This window comes from Anomaloglossus baeobatrachus, chromosome 1 (genome assembly GCF_048569485.1).
Source record: "Anomaloglossus baeobatrachus isolate aAnoBae1 chromosome 1, aAnoBae1.hap1, whole genome shotgun sequence".
NCBI lineage: Eukaryota > Metazoa > Chordata > Amphibia > Anura > Aromobatidae > Anomaloglossus > Anomaloglossus baeobatrachus.
This window is the reverse complement of record NC_134353.1, coordinates 326,260,322-326,284,521: the sequence shown is the minus strand read 5'-3', so window position 1 is coordinate 326,284,521 and position 24,200 is coordinate 326,260,322. Positions and strand designations below refer to the sequence as shown.

General features: G+C 45.6%; 1 protein-coding gene across 6 annotated transcripts in view; it reads right to left on the bottom strand.

Moving 5' to 3' along the window:
* Nucleotides 1-24,200, bottom strand: part of MAPK10 (mitogen-activated protein kinase 10) — a 438,981-nt gene that overhangs the window by 146,688 nt on the left and 268,093 nt on the right. For all 6 annotated transcript variants that reach the window (XM_075351827.1, XM_075351845.1, XM_075351823.1 and 3 more), the window contains one exon: nucleotides 16,384-16,513. In XM_075351827.1, coding sequence (XP_075207942.1) covers nucleotides 16,384-16,513 — 130 coding nt within the window. The remainder of the gene's footprint in view (nucleotides 1-16,383; nucleotides 16,514-24,200) is intronic.

Genomic DNA, 24,200 nt, shown 5'->3' with positions numbered 1-24,200 from the left:
CTCTCTCTCCAGGCATGGTCAGTACAGAAATCTCTCGATCATGGAGGGGTGAGAGGGAGTAATAAACATGGAGTCCCTAATGTGTCTGTGTATTTATTTCTAATAAAGTATTTTTCTCTATTTTTTCTCTCTTTTTTAACCCTTTATTGGAGATTCTTAATGGCCGGGTCAAACTTGGCCTGACATTAAGAATCTCGGGCTTTATACCAGCTGGTAAAACATAGCTGGTTTTAAACCCTTATTACCCAGCATGCCACCTGGCACCAGGGCCACTGGAGGAGTTGGATAGAGCGCCAGAAGATGGCACTTCTATGAAAGTGCCATTTTCTGGGGCGGCTGTGGACTGCAATTCGCAGCAGGGGGGCCCAGAAAGCTTGGACCACCCTGCGCTGCAGATTCCAATCCCCAGCTGCCTAGTTGTACCTGGCTGGACACAAAAAAATGAGCGAAGCCCACGTCATTTTTTTTTTTTAATTATTTCATGAAATTCATGACATAATTTAAAAAAAAAGGGCTTCCCTATATTTTTGGTTCCCAGCCGGGTACAAATAGGCAGCTGGGGGTTGGGGGCAGCCCGTACCTGCCTGCTGTACCAAAAAATATGGCAAAGCCCACGTCATTTTTTTTTTAAAGTTTTTAGGCAAAACCTTTATAAAAAAAAAAAAGGCTTCCCTGGATTTTCCATTGCTAGTGAAGGTAACACCAAGCAGTGGGGGTTAGCAGCCAGTAGCTGCTTGGGTTACCCTTAGCAATAGAAAATGCCCACACTGTTTTTTTTACCCCTAACCCTAGGGTTAGGGTTATGTGTTTGTTTTGTTTTTTTTGTTTTGTTTTTTTTTTATTTTTATTGAATTTTTTAAAAAAAAAAAAAAAAAATCAACATGGACTTTGCCCATCGAGCACCAGAGCATTTTACTGCTCACTCGTGCCTACTCCTGACCACAGCGCCAGAAGAACAAGTAATCAGATGACTCCAGTGTCGGACAATTACTTGTTCTGTCTCTCCCTGCATCCATCGCAGCTTGTGCGGGCTGAGTTCACCTGAGTTCAGTCCAGCACTGGAGTCAGCTGATCTGAACTCCAGCCTGCACACGCTGTGATGGATGCAGGGGGACACAAAACAAGTAAGGCCTAAGCCACACGGCGAGAAAATCGGTGCGAGTGGAGTGCGATAAAACATCGCATTCCATTCGGACTAATATTAGCTTGTTTGTCAGCGCACATGAGCGATTATTTTCTCAGCCCTAATCGGACCGAGAAAACAATTGCAGCATGCTGCAATTGTAATGCAAGACTCTTTTTCTTTTACCCATTCAAGTGTATGGGGTGAGAGAAAAATCACACTGCACTCACGGTATATCGGTGTACGACGAGTGCAGAGCGAGAATCACAATAGCCGACTACAGAGGAGAGGGGGAGATAAATCCCTCCCACCCCTCCTCAGTGCCAGCCCACCCGCCCCTTCACAGTGCTGGCCCGCCTCTCCTGAGTGCCGGACCGCCCCCCGAAGCTGAGGTCCGCTCACACAGTCGGACCTCAGTTGCAGGGACACACGCATGACACTCGGCTCTGCTGTACTGCCAGCATGAGGTGAGTGTCATCCGAGGGGATCACAGTAATCCCCGTGTGGCCCCAGCCTGATCGGCCGACACTGGAGTCTGCTGATCTGAACTCAGCTGAACTCCTGACCACACAGCCCGCACACGGTCACATGTGATCGGCAGCAGGCAGTGACTGCTGTTAAACTACATCAATTGCAGCGTGTGCAGGCTGTGAGATCAGGAGTTCAGCTGACTCCAGTGCCGGTCGATAAATTCTCTGTCCCACTGCAGAAGGATCTGGTAAAATAACGGTTGCATGCGTTGCACATTTAATCCACAGGATCCGGTCATATGCGTGTTGCGGTTTTTTGCCTACAACCAAAAAAACACTGATGTGAAAGTAGCCTGCAAAATGCATGCCACACAGATGATACGGACGATACACAGAGATTAGGCAAGAGGGAAAAAAAGCAATCTCATGACCCCTTCATTTTTTTCCCCCAATTATTTTTTTCACATGTTGCGCCGGCTAATAATCATGATTAAAACACACACACACTATGAACTATATGAGAACAAGCAGAAGATAGCCGCTTTCTTCCCCTGGTTGCGCAGAGCTGGGAGCTTCGGCTGTCTCTGCTGTGATTGCTCTCAGTGCATCCACAGGGAAGAGACAGGGAGGAGACTATGGGTGGAGAGGAGAGCTGAGTGGGTGTGTTAGATACGTCAGATACAGCCCTAGAGCCACAAAGAATTATGGGAGTTGTAGTAACTGAATCCAGGAAGTCAGAAGAGAGATTAACCCCATCAGAGCTGGAGCCAGCAATGAGGATGTGCTGCTAGAACACAATAAAAGGTAATATTGCTGAAAAAACATAATAAATGTGTGGAGAGGCACATATTAGCAAGATTTATGAGAAAAAAAAAATCAGTTTTGGTAACTGGACAACTTCTTTAAGCCCGGGTAATAGAATATAAGGTTATGGTCCCAATAAAGGGGTACGCCTTGTCACTGGCTGTCATGGATTAGGCTGGGTTCCCATGTCTAGTAGTCATCCATTATCATGGATCCGTTAGAGATCTGTTTGCAAAAAGGTTGTGCAAACATAACTTTTTTGTCCGTTGCTATATAACAGATGTCGGCCAGATCCGATTTTAACATGTGGAGTCTATAGATAATGGATCCATTAACGGATTGCTATTTGTCATCCATTTGTAACGTATTGATTAAGAAAACAATGGATTCATTACCAATGCAAGTACAACGGATGGCTAAATAGCAATCCGTTAACGGATCGGTTGCCGATAGACTCCCATGATAAAAAAAACAGATTAGGCAAAAATAGGTTTACCAACGGATCCGTTCTAACAGACGACTATAAGACATGAACTTAGCCTAAGCCAATTTGTTAGCTAAGTACCTTCATTTTTTAACATATTTTCTATAGCAGTAACACAGTTCCAAATTGATATATTCAATGTTTGCACACTATAACATCTCAAAATGCAGCTGTATTTTTTGGTTATAATGAATAGATTTTATATAGACACATCTATTCCTCCTACATTTTATAAAAGTGAAAAAGGAATAAACTATGCAGCGCACTACATGTACCTCCACTATTTTGGGCCATGTGTCTATTCACATCCTCTGAATACACCCATTTATCATTTCTTTTTAGCTTGGCAAAAGGAGATCTCAGAGAGAGTGGTGGCAGTGAAGAACATTGAGAAAATCTCCCAGGAGAGCAGAGCGTACACTTTAGGCTGGAAACACACTTATGCGTGTAAAATCAGTCTGAGTTGCATGATAAAAAGTCGGACGATTTTAGTTAACGTTATGATCAGTGTGCAATGCGTGTTTGATGCGTATGGGATCCGTTTTTACTATGTCATCTGCCATCAGCTCTGCTACATGGCCGCTGACAGCAGACACAGACAGAGCCATGTAGCAGAGCTGAATGGCCGCTGACAGCAGACACAGACAGAGCCGCGCGATCAGAATGAAGTCGGATGAGCTTCACCCGACTTCATTGTCATCCCGCGGCTTTGTCTGTGTGCCATGGCCTGATTTTCGGTCACCGGTGAAGGTCTCACCGGTGACCGCAAATCCCCTGAGTGACCGCAGTGAGCCGCGCTATCAGCGGTGCCGTCACTGAGGTTACCCGCGGCCACAGCTGCAGTCCTCCCGCTGAGATCTGTGACCGCGGGTAACCTGAGTGATGTCATCGCATCATTGATGATGTCATATCATCATGATAGCGCTACTCACTTCAGTCGCTGCGGGGAGCTCACAGAGCGCGGTCGTGCTCTGTGACCACTCTCTGTCAGCTTCCAATGTAACAGAGCTGAAAGCGTCGTGGGACTGGTGAGGATAACGTCGGACATGGAGGGGTATTTGGGGACTTTATTAAAATGGTGAAAGAGGTTCCTGTTTTTTGTCATTTATGACAAATAAAGGATTTTTTGGATGTGTGTGTTTATTTTCTTTAACTAACAGGTTAATCATGGAAGATATCTCTGGGATACATCTACCATGATTAACCTTGGACTTAGTGGCAGCTATGTATAGTAGACCTTCTCTCCATATAGTGTAGTTTTTTTAGGTTTTTGCACCCAGTTCAGACTCAGAATTGGTGTTCCAGACGTTATTTCTTAATTGATTTGTAGTCATTCGTTTGTGAACCCGGCCCCATCACACCTATTGCCAGTCCACATTACACGCATATATAGCCTGGGTCTCAGCTTCCCATACACGGTAAGTTTTTTAACTGCATGAGAGGACACACACAAGCTAGGGACCCCAACGTAGAGAAATACTTTGGCGTAGTGTTGGGGCTCTGTTGCATTTGATCAATTCAATAGCTAAATTTCTCTTTATTCATATGTTCATGGCAGTAATGCAGATTCCATTTTTCATACTTTCACTCTTACATATGGCTATTGGATTTTTCATGTCAGTATTCACACAGCAGTTTCTGCTTTTCATATATTCCCCTTACATAGTCACAGGTATTAAAATTGAGGGGGACCGCACACCGTTTTTTTAAAATTATTTATTTATTTATTTTACTGCATGATATAGACCCGCACACCGGCGCCTATAATTGATTGCAGTGAGACAGCTGTCACTCATCGTGGGGGCGTGTCTGACTGCAACCAATCATAGGCGCCGGTGGGCGGGTAAAGCAGGAAATACGACATTGAATAATTAGCGGCCGGCTTTTTCAAAAGAGGAGAAGCCTCCAGGGCAGTGTGAACGCCGTGCAGCGCCGCGCTGGTGATCGGGGATCGGTGAGTATGAGAGAGGGGGGGAAAGGAATAGACCGACATGGACAGAGAGACAGAGAGACCGACAGAGAGAGAGAGAATAGAGAAGGAGAGGGAGAGACCGACTGACAGAGACAGAGATTGACCGACATTGTGAGACCTCACTCATTTCCAAAGTTTTGTGAAACATGCGATAAATGTATTTAGAAAAACGAATGTCACTAGGATGGTGTGAGTGCCGGTCCGTATGACATCCGTTTATTTATCCACTCAAATAGAGTTGCATTGGAGAAACTCGCGCGAGAAACTCTCCAAAACGCAGAATGCTGCGATTTTTTTTCTGATTTGGACTGAGAAAAAAATAGCAGATGGGAGCTGCCTCATTGATTAACATGTGTCCGAGTGCAATGCGAGAATTTCTGGCATTGCACTACTGCAAGAAAATCGCAAGTGAGAAGCCGGCCTTAATCAGGGATACTCATGCTATAAGGGTACACTCACACGAGTGTATGAATCGGACGAGTGCAATGCGAGAAAATCTCACATTGTACGCTGACCAATATTAGTCAATGAGACAGAGCAGTTGGTCAGCTTTTCTCGCATCCAGATTCTGGATGCGAGAAAAGTAGCAGCATGCTGCGATTTTCTGCGAGAGCTGTATCTCTCGCACCTATTCAAGTGAATAGGTGCGAGAGATACATCGGACTGCACTCGGATGTTACCCAATGCAGTACGATATACGCACAGGCTGACAATGGAGGAGATGGGGGGATTCCACAGCGCCCGCCCTCAGCTTCGCAGCTGTGTCCTGATTGCAGGATCGGTTCACAGTCTCATGACACTCAGTTCACGCTCGCAGCAGAGCCTGAGCCGGGGGTCATTAGCATATCACATCCGATGCTCTTGCATTAGATGCCATACGCTAATGTGACTCCAGCCTAACCAAGATGGTAGGACCCTATGGATTTATCTTCTGTTCATTCATTCTTGGAGCAGGTACAACTTTTTCATTTTTAAGTAAGCATTACTAGGTTTTTCTTTATTGCAAAATGATTTTTTCTTAAATAACACTTTTCCAAACATTTATGCTTTCACAAGTAAGGTAAATGCTGCATTTTTTCTGCAGCTTTTTATCTGGATATTTTCTACAAGTGTCCGCACATTTTTGCTGCATTTTTTTAACCCCTTAACGACCGCGGGCAGTAATATTACGTCCTAGCGCCCATAGTGTTACTGCCCGCGGTAAAAAAAAAAAAGTAAAAGAAAAGTTTTAAAAAATTAAAAAAAGCAAAAAAACCTAGAAGTTCAAATCACCCCCCTTTCACCCCATTAAAAATGAAAGGGTTAAAAAAATAAAAAATATACACACATTTGGTATTGCCGCGTTCAGAAACGCCTGATCTATCAAAATATAAATTCAATTAATCTGATCAGTAAATGGCGTAGCGGCAAAAAATTCCAAACGCCAAAATTATGGTTTTTGTCGCCACAACTTTTGCGCAAAATGCAATAACAGGCGATCAAAAGTAGCATCTGCGCAAAAATGATACAGTTAAAAACGTCAGCTCAAGACGCAAAAAATAAGCCATCACTGAGCCATAGATCCCGAAAAATGAGACCGCTACGGGTCATCGAATATGGCTTTTAACCCCTTATATAAAAGTAAACCTGTATATGTTTGGTATCTATGAACTCGCACTGACCTGAGGCATCACACTGACACATCAGTTTTACCATATAGTGAACACAGTGAATAAAATATCTCAAAAACAATAGTGCTATCGCACTTTTTTTGCAATTTTTCTGCATTTGGAATTTTTTTGACGTTTTCCAGAACACTATATGGTAAAACGTATGGTTTCATTTAAAAGTACAGCTCGTTCCGCAAAAAATGAGCCCTCACATGACCATATTGATTGAAAAATAAACACATAACGTCTCTCAGAAGAAGAATGGCGAAAAAAAAACGGAAAGCGAAAAATCAGCTGGTCGTGAAGGGGTGTTAATGACTTTTTCCTCTTATTTGATACATTTTGATGCAGATTTAAATAAATGTTGTTAATGCTCTTTTATTGTACCGAAAAGCTTTGATTCTGCACTTAAAAACTGTTGTTTTTTTACATGCTTTTTTTTAGGTTCCCCATATAAGTATACGGAGAAAAACAGCATAAAAAATGCACAGTTCAACATTCTCTTTAGGCTGGAGTCACACTTGCGAGTGCAAAAATCGGACCGAGTCTCATGCTAGAAAGTAGCATGAGCTCTGTCCGAGTGTTGATCCTTGTGCAATGCAACAGCAATGTGATTCTGTGATTTTTCTCATGATTGTAGTCTATGTGCAGTCTGTGTGTGATCCGTATGGGATCCATTTTTATTCTCAGCAGCTATGTCATCTGCCATTCAGCTCTGCTACATGGCCGCTGACAGCAGACACAGACAGAGCCGCGGGATCAGAATGAAGTCGGATGAACTTCACCCAACTTTATTGTCATCCCGCAGCTCTGTCTGTGTGTCGTGGCCTGATTTTCGGTCACAGGTGAAGGTCTCACCGGTGACCTCAAATCCCCTGAGTGACTTAAGTGATCTGCGCTATCAGCGGTGCCGTCACAGAGGTTACCCATGGCCACAGCTGAAGTCCTCACGTTGAGATCTATGGCCGTGGGTAACCTGAGTGACGTCATCGCTGATAGCATGACTTACTTCAGTCGCTTCGGGGAGCTCACAGAGAGCGGTCGTTGTCTGTAACTGCTCTCTCTCAGCTTCTGATGTAGCAGAGCTGAAAGCATCGTGGGACCTCTGTGGATTACGGCGGACCTGGAGGGGTATTTGGGGGTTTAATAAAGTTGTGAAACAGGGTGGTTTTTTGTCATTTATTTCAAATAAGGGATTTTTTGGGTGTATGTGTTTATTTTCTTTATCTTAAGGCCCTGTCACACACAGAGATAAATCTGCGGCAGATTTGTGGTAGATCTGTGGTTGCAGTGAAATTGTGGACAATCAGTGCCAGGTTTGTGGCTGTGTACAAATGGAACAATATGTCCATGATTTCACTGCAACCACAGATCTGCCAAAGATGTATCTCTGTGTGTGACGGGGCCTTTACAGGTTAATCATGGAAGGTATCTCGGGGAGACGCCTGCCATGATTAACCTAGGACTTAGTGGCAGCTATGGGATGCTGCCATTAACTCTTTATTACATCAATTGCCACTGCACCAGGGTAATTCGGGATGAGCCGGGTACAGTCCCGGGACTGTCGCATCTAATGGATGCGGCAATTCCCGGCGGCTGCTGGCTGATATTGTTAGGGTGGGGGGCTCCCCATAACGTGGCGCTCCCCATCCTGACAATGCAAGCCTCCTGCCGTATGGCTTTACCCTGGCTGCTATGAAAATTGGGGGGAACCGCACACCGTTTTTTTTGTAATTATTTATTTATTTAATTTACTGCACGATATAGACTCGCCCATACTAGATGGAATAATGAGCGGCCGGCTTTTTCAAAAGAGGAAAAGCCGCCGGAGCTTTGTGACAGCCATGCAGCGCCGCGCCAGTGATCGGGGATCGGTGAGTATGAGAGAGGGGGTGGGAGAGACCGACAGAGAGACCTACAGACAGAGAGATAGAGACCGACTGACAGAGATAGAGATTGACCGACATCGACAGACCTCACTCATTTCCAGTGTTTTCTGCAACATGTGATAAATGTATTTAGAAAAATGCATGTCACTAGGATGGTGTGAGTGCAGTCCGTGTGACATCCGTTTTTTTTCACGCACCCATAGACTTTCATTGGAGTGACTCGCACGTAAATCTCACCAAAACGCAGCATGCTGCGATTTTTTTCTCAGTCCGATTTGGAAAAAGAGAAAAATCCTGGCCTCTCTGCACTGCTGCTTACGTAAAACGGTCATAAGAAGAGGACAGGATACCTGGGCAGGCACTATTGTGGTTTATTGTGGATGTGTTTCAGGGGCTACATGCGCATGCTGCATCTTTTTGTGTTCACAAACTGCAGCCAAAGTGCACGTTGTCAGACAGAGCCTGGAAATGTCACAAAAAAATACTTGTAATTGTAGGTGCATTTTAGCGGCGTTTTTGGTGCATTTTCTGTGCGTTTTTCACAACATGCGTTTTTGCTGCGTTTTTGTGACGAATGTTGACAAAAACGCAGGAAGAATGAACATGCTGCATTTTTTTTGTCACAAACTTTTGACAAATAAAACGCTGACAAATAAACTGCAAGGTGCGCATAGCAAATCTGACTTCTCATAGACTTTGCTGGGAAGTCAAATGTCAGAAAGTTCTAACAATAAAACTGCAGCCAAAAACGCAGCAAAAACGCAGCAAAAAACGCAACGTGCGCATGTAGCCTCAAAATTATTCCAAACATCTTCTTAATCACAAACTGAATTACAACATGACAGGCTTATAAAGACACTGCGCGCTCAAAAGGGTTCAAAAGGGTACTTTACACGCTGCGATATCGGTATCGATATTGCTAGCGAGCGTACCCGGCCCCATCGTTTGTGCGTCACGGGCAACTCGCTGCCCGTGGCGCACAACATTGCTTACACCTGTCACACGTACTTACCTTCCCTGTGACGTCGCTGTGACCGGTGAACCACCTCCTTTCTAAGGGGGAGGTTCGTTCGGCGTCATAGCGACGTCACTAAGTGGCCACCAAATAGCAGAGGAGGGGCGGAGATGAGCGAGCCGAACATCCCGTCCACCTCCTTCCTCCTCATTGGCGGCGGGATGCAGGTACGGTGAGGTTCCTCGTTCCTGCGGTGTCACACACAGCGATGTGTGCTGCCGCAGGAATGACAAACAACCTCGCTACTCACTAGACAACGATATTTGGTGTTTGAACGACCTCTCCGAAACCAACGATATTTACCACTTTTGCGATCCTTGAAGGTCGCTCGTACGTGTCACACGCTGCGATGTCGCTAACGACGCCGGATGTGCGTCACAAACACCGTGACCCCGACGAGAAATCGTTAGCGATGTCGCAGCGTGTAAAGTACCCTTAAGAAGATTTGAAAGAGGTGCCAAAAAGATTGTGTGACAAGTCAACGTGCAGAAGACAGTGTATTAAAACATGAAATATGATAAAAAATAATGATAAAATAAAAATAAAAAAATAACTTTATTTATTATACAAAGTTCATTTTTTATTTTTATTTTAATTTATCATTATTTTTCCTGATAGAGTAACTTTGAAACATGTCCACAATAAAGTGCCTGCCCAGGTATCATGTCCTCTTCTTATGACCTTCGCAGCATCGCAGAGAGTCCACGATATTCTTTCCTTCCACTTGTCAGTTTCTGGCCTTCCCGATCTGTGGTTTCTGCAAGCTGTCACATACAATGTGCTCTCTGTGTTGTGGTTGCCACAACTAAGCAAGGTGAGAGAGATATCCCTGCATGTCATCTCAGTCATTTAGATAAGACCCTATTGTGCGGTTTCCCTTATTTTTTTGTCTTGATCTATCCTGCATGGAACATATAGTGGAAAATGCTTGAACTCAGATTTGTATGATGAGTTGGATTCATGTCATCTGACGGAAATCATATCTGGAAATGTTCCATCAGCAGTACAAGTAATATATAACATGAAAGCCATTTCAAAGGAAAAATATAGTATGGTGTTGTGCTATCTAAAGTAAAAATGACAGAATATTCCCTGAACCTAAAAGGGTCAACCAGCTTTAGAAATCAAAGTGAAAGAGGCATTACACTTATTGGTCTGGGTTCACATTAGTGTACCGCTCCTGCAGCATTCGGACTGCTCGGATCCTGGGTTACTGTGGCTCGAGGGTCTCCGGACCCGGGGGCTTGCGGACACTCGATAATAAAAGGGGCTATTTACAGGGGGGTTAGTGTTCGTGACACCAACCATGGTTCTCGGTAAGGGGAGTACCGCCGCTGCCGATGGGAGTACCCGGGGGAGATGGAGCGGGGCAGCCAGATGACGTTCCCTCCACGGGTAGGGTTAGCCTCGGGACTTTGGATGGTGAAGATGTAGGGGAGCATGGTGCAGGCCAGGCGGGGAGATTCAGGGGAATGCAGCGTACTCACTCAGGTCGTGTGGGTGTTGGTGCGACCATTAAGCAGACTCTCACACAGGAGTAAACCAAGTCTCTGTGTGCCGCTGCCACTCAGGGGAGCTCGTCCGGGAATCCGTCCGCATTGGTATTGCTGATGGTTCTGGACCTGCCTCCATGCACTTTATTTAGATGTTTCTGAGTGACCCCTCAGCCTGAAGCTTTCAGGGTCCCGCTCCCTACAATTAGTTAGAGCAGCTGTGCTCTCGATGGCTGACACTTGGGATCTCAGTGGGCCCCATAAGCTGGAAAGCCCTATCCCCCTCGTTGTATTGGTGCCTTCGAACTCTGAGCTCTTGGGGAAAGTTCATAAAGAGACTATCCTCCACAGGTTAATTATCAGGTTGCGTGAAGCTACTCCCTGAACTAGGGTCCATTACCCCGCCATGCTCGGTACCGGTCCAGTTACTTGATTTTCCGGTGCCAACCGTTCTCCAAAACTAAGTCTGGGCACCCTTCTGCAATACCCTGCGACCGGGTCTCAGCCTCCTCCGGTCCCAGACCATAGTCTGCGGTCTAGCTAAAGTCTCCCAGGGAACTACAACTCCCTCCGCTCCTCACTCTCTGAGAGCTACCACTTCACTGACTATGTCCCTCCCACCAGCCTATTTGACCCCTTGGCGGGTGGCCCTTTCCAGCTACACCACCCACTGGTGTGACTGACAGGGTGTGGTGTGAAGTGTGGTTAGGATTTGAATGCTGATGGAGCAATACCAAAGGTTAGGATCCCAGAACCATGGAGGGTGAGTTCTGCACCAAAAGAGAAAGGAGTGCAGTTCCCTGTGACACCTTGACTAGTTCAGGGTCATCACATTAGCATTATAATTTCCAGTTTTTACAGACGGCATGGTGGAACCAGTATTATCCATCCATCATGATCAGTTATGTGCCATTTGACAAATCCATTTTTTTTTTTATTCACTTAATATACATTAGTCAGGTTTCTTTCAGACATTGGTTTTATTACTGGATACAATATGGCATGTTATGCTATTTTGACCACCAAAAATAAACTTAAAGGAAATGTTTCATCAGAAAATCACCTAGTGTTTAAATCAAGTTTTTGTGTTAAAGAGTAAGGGCGGCTTTGCACGTTGCGACATCGCACGTGCGATGTCGGTGGGGTCAAATCGAAAGTGACGCACATCCAGCGTCACTTTCGACATCGTACTGTGTAAATGCTAGATGATACGATGAACGAGCGCAAAAACGTCGTTATCGTATCATCGTTGCATTCACCGACATTTCCATAATGCCGGTGCCGCGACAGGTACGATGTTGTTCCTCGTTCCTGCGACAGCACACATCGCTGTGTGTGAAGCCGCAGGAGCGAGGAACATCTCCTTACCTGCCGCCGGCGGCTATGCCGAAGGACGGAGGTGGGCGGGATGTTTACATCCTGCTCATCTCCACCCCTCCGCCGCTATTGGCCGCCTGCCGTGTGACATCGCTATGACGCCGCACGACTCGCCCCCTTAGGAAGGAGGCGGGTCGCCGGCCAGAGCGACGGTCGCAGGGCAGGTGAGTGCATGTGAAGCTGGCGTAGCGATAATTTTCGCTACGCCAGCTATCACACGATATCGTACCTGCGACGGGGGCGGGGACTATCGCGTGTGACTTCGCAGCATCGGCTTGCGATGTCGCAACGTGCAAAGCCCGCCTAAGCGTAATTTTTTTTGTTATTTAATCTATCAATAATACGCATGAACATGGGCAGCTTTGTAATATGTTTTATCTTTCTCCTGGAATGATCTTTCACACTCAATTCATAGATAAAATTTGTAAAATCTGTAATCAGTGAAGACAGATTTTCCCACTACTGAAAAAGGAGATGGTGGGAGAAGGGAGGTGGAGGGCATTTGAGAAGAACATTATGGGAGTGTGTAGTCGTTGAAGAAGATTATACCCGTGAATTGAACATTTTGAGAAATAATGATCAGTCTAGAAGAAAGAAAGGGATTTCTCTAATAAAATATACTAAAAATGTTGCCTATTGTAAATAATAATAAAATATACTAAAGATGCCTATTGTAAATGAAGGACACTTTTTTCATATCACAATTTGTATTATGAATATTTGAATTATTTGCACTTTTCATGCTGTCCTTTAGAGCGCTTTTAAACTTACATTTCCTGTTGTTTATAGGACATTTTTCAGAACTCTCACTATCGGCACAGATAGGATTAGAGTCACAGGTATCACCTCTGTACACAGCTGATAACCCTGGATCAATCAATCGCAATGTGTGATGTCACAGCTGACCCTTCTCTCCCTCCTTTTACAATTACCCTTGTAATTGTACACTAGATTCTTTAAAATAAAATAACAGTTATGTAATAGTATATTACTGATAATGTATATGTGGATTTACAGAAAATAATATGAAGCAGGAGTCTAGTATATACTGTGAGTGAACAGAATACATTTTGTTTCTGTAGTATCCATCTTGTCTTATAAGTTATGATATCATGGTAATCAAGTAACACTGATGGGTTGGGAAGTGTCACATTTCTATTCACGCCCCCACTGTTCCTACTGGTACTTAGTTCAGAGGAACCTTATTTGTCTGCGACCCTATTTAAACTGGTCACATGTACTAATAAAGAAGTCTATGAGTACACCATACAAGGCTGTGCTGTATTAATTTCCTGAGCGCTCGTAAAACGAATTTTATTTATTTGGAGTTCAAATGGCAAAGGAGTGTGTTTCACTCATAATACCTAATAGCTGGAGTAAAAATTACGAGATTTCTGTTTCTTCTCTACAATTTGTGATATGAAAAATTAAAATAACATTGTCAAAATTAAAAAAAAACAAACAACTTCCAATATGAACACATTATTGCAAAGGTATTTTCTGATCACCTTCCATTTAAGACTGATGTAATGAACTAATACAATTGTGAATAGAGCATTTTTCATAAATTCTAAACACGTCACCAAAAGTTGGTGTGAAGCCCAAGCCTGAAGCTGGCCACACATATAAGGCTAGTGTCACTTGCGTTGAACGGCATCCATTGCATTGCGTTGTGTGACGGATGCAACGGATGCGTTGCATATAGTGGCACAACGGATGCAACGGATCGTACAAAACAACAGAAAGCTTTTGTTTTTTCTTTTCTTTTTTGTCTTCTTTACAATTTTACCGGCAGCAGACTATTGTGAACGATCAGCTGATTGCTCTCAATAGCCGGCTGCCGGGCGCTCAGCTGAGCCCTCTCACATGCCGGTGGCCGGGCACTCAACTGAGCGCTCTCACATGCCGGCGGCCGGGCACTCAACTGAGCGCTCTCACATGCCGGCGGCCGGTCGAGAATGTGTGCGGGGGGCGGAGTGCGGAGTGGGTGGAGCCGAGCGGGTTATGGCACTGAGGACAGGTGAGTGTGTGTGTGTGTGTATGTATGTGTGTGTGTGTGTGTGGAGTGCGGGAGGGGGCGGAGCCAAGCAGGGAAGTGCCGGGCTCCCTGCACACGTAGCGAGGGTAAATATCGGCAAAGCACTTTGCTTGGTTACCCGATATTTACCTTGGTTACGGGTGCAGGGAGCCAGAGAGAGCATGTGCAGTGAAATCCTATGGATTGCGCTGCTCAAAAAAACATTACATGCTGCGTTCCTCCCGCCCGGCGCAGCATCAAAATAACGACGCCGCGTCGTCCAGCGGATGCAACGCTGACACTTGCGTTACAGTGCGTCGTCCATACAAGTCTATGGAGAATAGCGCAGTGCGTTAACGGACTGCGCTATTCTCCATAGTGACGGACTTCGCTGAACGCAAGTGTGAAAGTACCCTTAAATAGCTGTTGGCCAAACGACTCCACATATCCACAAATGTTTATGTGTTTTCAATAGTGAGAGTGGAGACAGCTTTATCTCCCATAAAAGGCCTATCCCCAATGAAGAAAAGGTTCAGTCATTTACATTGAACTTGCTTGATCTTCCTCTACCCAACATATCCTATTGATTATTAACAGGTCTGAATAATTTTAATTCAATGTGTATAAGCTTTTTAAGTATCTTCTGGTATGTTCCTAAAGGAAATCAATTAGCTCCCTGAATTGTCATATTATGTGAGCACTCAACGACTATTACTATATTACTTACCACGAAGAATGAGCCTGAGTAACCTTATCAAATAAAAAGTCACACCTGTTATATCTCAAGAGTTTTGCATCATAGAGGATAAAAGGGAGAAGGAAAGGGATGGGCAGGAAGGTAATTCTAACTTCTTTTATGTAGTTGTTAAATATTAAAGGGAATCGGTCACCAGGTTTTTGCCACCTAATCCGAGAGCAGCATAACGAAGGGGCAGAGGTCCTGATTCCAGTGATGTGTCACTTAACTGGGCTGCTTAGTGAAGTTTTGATAAAAATCACTGATTAATCAGCAGTAGATTATCATTAGAGGACTACTTGGTGTGCTGCCAGGTAGTCCAGCATATTCATGAGAGAAAACATTGATTTTATCAAAACGACAGCAAACGGCTCGGTAAGGGACACATGAATGGAATCAGGGTCTCTGTCTCTACATTATGCTGCTCTCAGATGAGGGTGTAAAAACCTGGTGACATATTGCCTTTAAGTCATATAAGGTTTAATTTAATTACAAAAAAATACAAGAATATTTTTTTTGTAATTATGACGCAAATATTGAAATCCAAAATACAAAACATAGTAAGATAACCAACCAAAAAAACTCACAGTAACATGAATGGGTTTAAAGGGAGTCTATCACCACAAAATACCTGCACACCATGCACATTCATCTAAGCCAGAATACTGTCTTAAAATAATTGTGAAAAGTCGTAGAATTTGGGCACAACTCAAGACAGCACTAAAATTTTGTGACTTTTGGTGTTCTCATACCGTTTTCATCCAATCTTCACAAAGTGGGTAGGACTTGTGGTGAGGCACACACAGGGGCGTACACCTCTTCATGAATTAGGAGCATCTGATTCCAGCACATTTCCTCTTCAACAACGGCAGTATTGACGAATCAGACCCCTAATGTCAAGATTCGTTGCTGCTTTTGCCAAAAATCGTTATTTTTTTCAAATATGCTAATGAGGTGCTTGGTGCACCCTTGGGGTGGTCAAACAGTTCAGTGAAACTTCCCAGCCACTTGTTTTCATCTATCTCCACCCTCATATTCCTTAACTTACAGATCTGACCTACAGGAGCCATACTGGAATGGCGAAAGAAAACCAGTAGTTGAATTGAAACCTTCAGCCACACCAAGGGTACACTAAGCACCCCATCAACATACTCAACTAAAGAACAATTTCTGGAAAATTTAGCAAAGGACATAGACAATAATGATCCAATTTTTATTAGGGTTATGTACACTGCAAGGTGCTGTGCTTGAACAGTCATTTTGTTTGAACAGTCATTTTGTGCTGACCGACTCACGATACTCAAGACAATGCAAAGAAAAATGGCAGACTGTAGTGAATTGTAGAAAAACTTACATTTTTATGATTTACACACTTCATTAGAACCAGCTCCCTGTATGCTCTTTTGGCATGTGTTTGATTTTGAAATGGCCTACTGAGCTTCTTAATAGCCACATTTCTATCAAGGACAGCATCGTATGCAGCACTGAAAGACAAGAGAGAGAACCATCATGAATGCATTGTTCCTAAAAAGACAAGAATAGCAAATACAATGTAACAATTTCCAGTTATACAGGTAACCTTGCTCATTTATGGTGCATTTAGCGCTCAATTATCGTGACCAAGTGTTCCCAGGAATGCTTGTTTCATGATAAAGGCCCTGTCACACACAACGAGATCGCTAACGAGATCGTTGCTGAGTCACCGTTTTCGTGACGCGTTAGCGATCTTGTTATGTGTGACACCTACCAGCGATCAGGCCACTGCTGTGAGATCGCTAGTTGTTGCCGAATGGTCCGGACCATTTTCTTCAAAGGCGATGTGCTCCTGGGCAGGATGCATCGCTGTGTTTGACGCCTACCAACGACCTCCTAACACAGTCCCAACGCCCGCCGAGATCGTTATACAGGTCGCTCATCGTTATGGCGTCGTTGGTAAGATCTGACTGTGTAACATCTCACCAGCGACCTCCCAGAGACTTACCAGTAGAGATGAGCGAACCGGTCCCGGTTCGGCTCGAGGTCGGTTCGCCGAACGGACCTCCCGTTCGAGTTCGGCTCGTCGAACGTTCGACGAACCGAACTCGAGCCAATAGGAAACAATGGCAGGCAATCACAAACACAGTAAAACACCTAGAAAACACCCTCAAAGGTGTCCAAAAGGTGACAAACAACTCAAACACATTGGAAAGTGACAAGGACATATACTCATGCGAAAACAAAACAGCTGGACAAGGAAAAAGAGGAGGACACACAGATATAGGCATGGCACGCCATTCTAAAATCATGTAAAACACCGCAAGGTGACTCCAAGCATAGTCTCCCTTTTTTTCCAAAAATTGGGCCCCACACCCACCCACCCATTCAGTGGCAGCAGTTGGGCCCCAGTTGTACAATTCACAGCTAGATTTGCAGCAAGCACATTCAAAAATATGCCATTCTTATCCGTCCCCAGGATGACACCGGGGTAGGTAGCAAAGTCTTTCCTGATCCCAGCTCTGTTCATCTTGGCTTCTTTTAAAAACACAGCAAGCAAGGGTTACTCCAAGCGGAGTCTCCCTTTTTTTCCAAAAATTGGGCCCCACACACACCCACCCATTCAGTGGCAGCACTTGTGCCCTAGTTGTACACTTCACAGCTAGATTTGCATCAAGCACATTCAAAAATACGCCATAATTAACCGTCCCCAGCATGACACCGGGGTAGGTAGCAAAGTCTTTCCTGATCCCAGCTCTGTTCATCTTGGCTTCTTTTAAAAACACAGCAAGCAAGGGTTACTCCAAGCGGAGTCTCCCTTTTTTTCCAAAAATTGGGCCCCACACACCCACCCATTCAGTGGCAGCACTTGTGCCCTAGTTGTACACTTCACAGCTACATTTGCATCAAGCACATTCCAAAATACGCCATTCTTATCCGTCCCCAGGATGACACCGGGGTAGGTAGATAAAGTCTTTGCTGACCCATGACTTGTTCATCTTGGCTTCTTTTAAAAACAATGTAAGCAAGGGTTACTCCAAGCGGAGTCTCCCTTTTTTTCCAAAAATTGGGCCCCACACACACCCACCCATTCAGTGGCAGCACTTGTGCCCTTGTTGTACACTTCACAGCTAGATTTGCATCAAGCACATTCCAAAATACGCCATAATTAACCGTCCCCAGCATGACACCGGGATAGGTAGCAAAGTCTTTCCTGATCCCAGCTCTGTTCATCTTGGCTTCTTTTAAAAACACAGCAAGCAAGGGTTACTCCAAGCGGAGTCTCCCTTTTTTCCAAAAATTGGGCCACACAGACACCCACCCCATCAGTGGCAGCATTTGGGCCCTAGTTGCAAACAGGATGTTTTGATTTGCATCAAGTACATTCAAAAATACGCCATTCTTATCCGTCCCCAGGATGACACCGGGGTAGGTAGCAAAGTCTTTCCTGATCCCAGCTCTGTTCATCTTGGCTTCTTTTAAAAACACAGCAAGCAAGGGTTACTCCAAGCGGAGTCTCCCTTTTTTTCCAAAAATTGGGCCCCACACACCCACCCATTCAGTGGCAGCACTTGTGCCCTAGTTGTACACTTCACAGCTACATTTGCATCAAGCACATTCCAAAATACGCCATTCTTATCCGTCCCCAGGATGACACCGGGGTAGGTAGCAAAGTCTTTCCTGATCCCAGCTCTGTTCATCTTGGCTTCTTTTAAAAACACAGCAAGCAAGGGTTACTCCAAGCGGAGTCTCCCTTTTTTTCCAAAAATTGTGCCCCACACACACCCACCCATTCAGTGGCAGCACTTGTGCCCTAGTTGTACACTTCACAGCTAGATTTGCATCAAGCACATTCCAAAATACGCCATTCTTATCCGTCCCCAGGATGAGACCGGGGTAGGTAGATAAAGTCTTTGCTGACCCATGACTTGTTCATCTTGGCTTCTTTTAAAAACAATGTAAGCAAGGGTTACTCCAAGCGGAGTCTCCCTTTTTTTCCAAAAATTGTGCCCCACACACACCCACCCATTCAGTGGCAGCACTTGTGCCCTAGTTGTACACTTCACAGCTAGATTTGCATCAAGCACATTCCAAAATACGCCATTCTTATCCGTCCCCAGGATGACACCGGGGTAGGTAGATAAAGTCTTTGCTGACCCATGACTTGTTCATCTTGGCTTCTTTTAAAAACAATGTAAGCAAGGGTTACTCCAAGCGGAGTCTCCCTTTTTTTCCAAAAATTGGGCCCCACACACACCCACCCATTCAGTGGCAGCACTTGTGCCCTTGTTGTACACTTCACAGCTAGATTTGCATCAAGCACATTCCAAAATACGCCATAATTAACCGTCCCCAGCATGACACCGGGGTAGGTAGCAAAGTCTTTCCTGATCCCAGCTCTGTTCATCTTGGCTTCTTTTAAAAACACAGCAAGCAAGGGTTACTCCAAGCGGAGTCTCCCTTTTTTCCAAAAATTGGGCCACACAGACACCCACCCCATCAGTGGCAGCACTTGGGCCCTAGTTACAAACAGGATGTTTTGATTTGCATCAAGCACATTCAAAAATACGCCATTCTTATCCGTCCCCAGGATGACACCGGGGTAGGTAGCAAAGTCTTTCCTGATCCCAGCTCTGTTCATCTTGGCTTCTTTTAAAAACACAGCAAGCAAGGGTTACTCCAAGCGGAGTCTCCCTTTTTTTCCAAAAATTGGGCCCCACACACCCACCCATTCAGTGGCAGCACTTGTGCCCTAGTTGTACACTTCACAGCTACATTTGCATCAAGCACATTCCAAAATACGCCATTCTTATCCGTCCCCAGGATGACACCGGGGTAGGTAGCAAAGTCTTTCCTGATCCCAGCTCTGTTCATCTTGGCTTCTTTTAAAAACACAGCAAGCAAGGGTTACTCCAAGCGGAGTCTCCCTTTTTTTCCAAAAATTGTGCCCCACACACACCCACCCATTCAATGGCAGCACTTGTGCCCTAGTTGTACACTTCACAGCTAGATTTGCATCAAGCACATTCCAAAATACGCCATTCTTATCCGTCCCCAGGATGACACCGGGGTAGGTAAAGTCTTTGCTGACCCATGACTTGTTCATCTTGGCTTCTTTTTAAAACAATGTAAGCAAGGGTTACTCCAAGCGGAGTCTCCCTTTTTTTCCAAAAATTGGGCCCCACACACACCCACCCATTCAGTGGCAGCACTTGTGCCCTTGTTGTACACTTCACAGCTAGATTTGCATCAAGCACATTCCAAAATACGCCATAATTAACCGTCCCCAGCATGACACCGGGGTAGGTAGCAAAGTCTTTCCTGATCCCAGCTCTGTTCATCTTGGCTTCTTTTAAAAACACAGCAAGCAAGGGTTACTCCAAGCGGAGTCTCCCTTTTTTCCAAAAATTGGGCCCCACACACACCCACCCATTCAGTGGCAGCACTTGTGCCCTAGTTGTACACTTCACAGCTACATTTGCATCAAGCACATTCCAAAATACGCCATTCTTATCCGTCCCCAGGATGACACCGGGGTAGGTAGCAAAGTCTTTCCTGATCCCAGCTCTGTTCATCTTGGCTTCTTTTAAAAACACAGCAAGCAAGGGTTACTCCAAGCGGAGTCTCCCTTTTTTTCCAAAAATTGTGCCCCACACACACCCACCCATTCAGTGGCAGCACTTGTGCCCTAGTTGTACACTTCACAGCTAGATTTGCATCAAGCACATTCCAAAATACGCCATTCTTATCCGTCCCCAGGATGACACCGGGGTAGGTAGATAAAGTCTTTGCTGACCCATGACTTGTTCATCTTGGCTTCTTTTAAAAACAATGTAAGCAAGGGTTACTCCAAGCGGAGTCTCCCTTTTTTTCCAAAAATTGGGCCCCACACACACCCACCCATTCAGTGGCAGCACTTGTGCCCTTGTTGTACACTTCACAGCTAGATTTGCATCAAGCACATTCCAAAATACGCCATAATTAACCGTCCCCAGCATGACACCGGGGTAGGTAGCAAAGTCTTTCCTGATCCCAGCTCTGTTCATCTTGGCTTCTTTTAAAAACACAGCAAGCAAGGGTTACTCCAAGCGGAGTCTCCCTTTTTTCCAAAAATTGGGCCACACAGACACCCACCCCATCAGTGGCAGCACTTGGGCCCTAGTTGCAAACAGGATGTTTTGATTTGCATCAAGCACATTCAAAAATACGCCATTCTTATCCGTCCCCAGGATGACACCGGGGTAGGTAGCAAAGTCTTTCCTGATCCCAGCTCTGTTCATCTTGGCTTCTTTTAAAAACACAGCAAGCAAGGGTTACTCCAAGCGGAGTCTCCCTTTTTTTCCAAAAATTGGGCCCCACACACCCACCCATTCAGTGGCAGCACTTGTGCCCTAGTTGTACACTTCACAGCTAGATTTGCATCAAGCACATTCCAAAATACGCCATTCTTATCCGTCCCCAGGATGACACCGGGGTAGGTAGATAAAGTCTTTGCTGACCCATGACTTGTTCATCTTGGCTTCTTTTAAAAACAATGTAAGCAAGGGTTACTCCAAGCGGAGTATCCCTTTTTTCCAAAAATTGGGCCCCACACAGACACCTTATCAGTGGCAGCACTTGTGCCCTTGTTGCAAACAGGATGTTTTGATTTGCATCAAGCACATTCCAAATCAACAAGCATTTACTCTCCCCAGGATGACACAGGGGTAGTAAATTCCTTCTGGATCCATGACTTGTTCATTTTGATGAACGTCAGTCTGTCCACATTGTCACTGGACAGACGCGTGCGCTTATCTGTCAGCACACACCCAGCAGCACTGAATACACGTTCAGAGACAACGCTGGCAGCTGGACACGACAAAATCTCCAAGGCGTAAGTTGCGAGCTCTGGCCATTTTTCTAGGTTTGAAGCCCAAAAGGAGCAAGGCTCCAGTTGCACAGTCATGGCATCGATGTTCATTTGGAGATACTCCTGCATCATCCTCTCCAGCCGTTGACTATGTGTCAGACTTGTTGTCTCTGGTGGCCTTGCAAAAGAGGGTCTAAAAAAATTATGAAAAGATTCCATAAAATTGCTGTTACCGGCACCAGATACGGTCCTACTGGTACGGGTAGACTGTTGAAGATGACGAGACCGTCCCATGTTTGTCAAGTTACAACTGGGAGATTCCCTCCCTGCACCTGCACGGTTGTTTGGTGGAAAAGCCGAGCTAAGATCGAGTAACAGCTTCTGCTGATACTCCTGCATACGTGCGTCCCTTTCTATGGCTGGAATTATGTCACAAAATTTGGACTTGTACCGGGGATCTAATAGTGTGGCAATCCAGTAGTCATCATCACTTCTAATTTTGACAATACGACTGTCATGTTGGAGGTAGTGCAACAAAAAGGCACTCATGTGTCTTGCGCAGCCATGCGGACCAAGTCCACGCTGTGTTTGTGGCATAGAGGTGCTACCCGTTCTTTCTTCCTCTGACATCTCCCCCCAACCTCTTTCAACTGAAATTTGACCAAGGTCTCCCTCATCCGCTGAGTCTTCCATGTCCATGGACAGTTCGTCCTCCATTTCTTCATGTTCTCCTGCACCTTGCTCAACATTTCGCCTGCTACTATGCGCCCTTGTCGATCCCTGTCCCCCATGGTCCCATGCCTGCTGCGTTGGTGATGATGAACGTCTGGACCTTGGTGATGTTGTTGTCCCTTGCGCATATGAATCCTCCTGTAGTTCCTCCCCTTCATGTTGTCCCACCCCCTGACTCCGAATAGTGTTTAGCGTGTGCTCCAGCATGTAAATGACTGGAATCGTCATGCTGATAATGGCATTGTCAGAGCTAAACATATTCGTCGCCATGTCGAAACTGTGCAGAAGGGTGCATAGGTCCTTGATCTGAGACCACTCCATCAGGGTGATCTGCCCCACCTCTGCATCTCGTTGGCCCAGGCTATACGTCACGACGTATTGCACCAGGGCTCTGCGGTGCTGCCACAGTCGCTGTAACATGTGGAGAGTTGAATTCCAGCGTGTCGCCACATCGCATTTCAGGCGATGAACCGGCAGGCCGAAAGACTTCTGGAGCGATGCAAGTCGCTCTGCTGCGGCGCTTGAACGGCGGAAGTGAGCTGACAGAAGGCCATCTAGGCCGGGATAGTGTGTTAAAAATTGCTGGACGACAAGGTTCAACACGTGAGCCATACAAGGTACGTGTGTCACCTTGCCCAGGCGAAGTGCCGCACCCAGGTTTGCAGCATTGTCGCACACGGCCTTACCAGGCTGCAGGTTGAGTGGAGACAACCATTTATTAAACTCGGACCGCAGAGCTGACCACAACTCCTCAGCTGTGTGACTCTTATTCCCAAGACATGTCAAGCTAAAGACCGCCTGATGCCGTTGCGCTCTGCTGCCAGCATAGTAATGAGGGGTGCGTGATTCCTTCTGCGCAGTGAGAACGCTGGTGGCCTGACCAGGCAGGCTTGGGGCGGAGGTGGAGGACCCAGATGAGGTGGAGGATGCAGAAGCTGTGGCGGAACTTGGACAGACAGAGGATTGACACACAAGTCGTGGGGACGGCAAGACTTGTGCAGCAGACCCTTCACCATCTATCACCATAGTTACCCAGTGCCCAGTCAGCGACATGTAACGTCCCTGTCCATGCTTACTGGTCCAAGTATCGGTGGTGAAATGCACCCGTTCACACACAGAGTTTCTCAAGGAAGCGGTGATGTTGTGTGCGACATGCTGGTGTAGCGCGGGCACACCTTTCTTAGAGAAGTAGTGGCGACTAGGCATCTGGTACTGGGGCACAGCGACAGACATAAGGTCTCTAAAATCCTGTGTGTCCACTAGGCGGAAAGGCAGCATTTCGGTAGCCAACAGCTTACAGAGGGATAGAGTCAACCTCTTAGCTTTGTCATGGGTCGGAGGAAGTGGCCTTTTATTTGACCACATCTGAGGGACAGAGATCTGGCTGCTGTGTGTAGACGGTGTTGAGTAGGGTGTCCCTGGAAAAATGCAGGTTTGTGAGGAAAGTGCAGGCGGAGACATGATGTTGCCTTCATCCAACGTTGGTGCTATCGATGTCTGAGAGAGCTGTACACACTCACTTGTTTCCCCTTCCAAACCAACTGACGACCTTACAAGCAAACTGCCTGTTGCGGTTACAGTGGTGGAAGTTTTGCGTGGAAAAACAGGTGTGACAG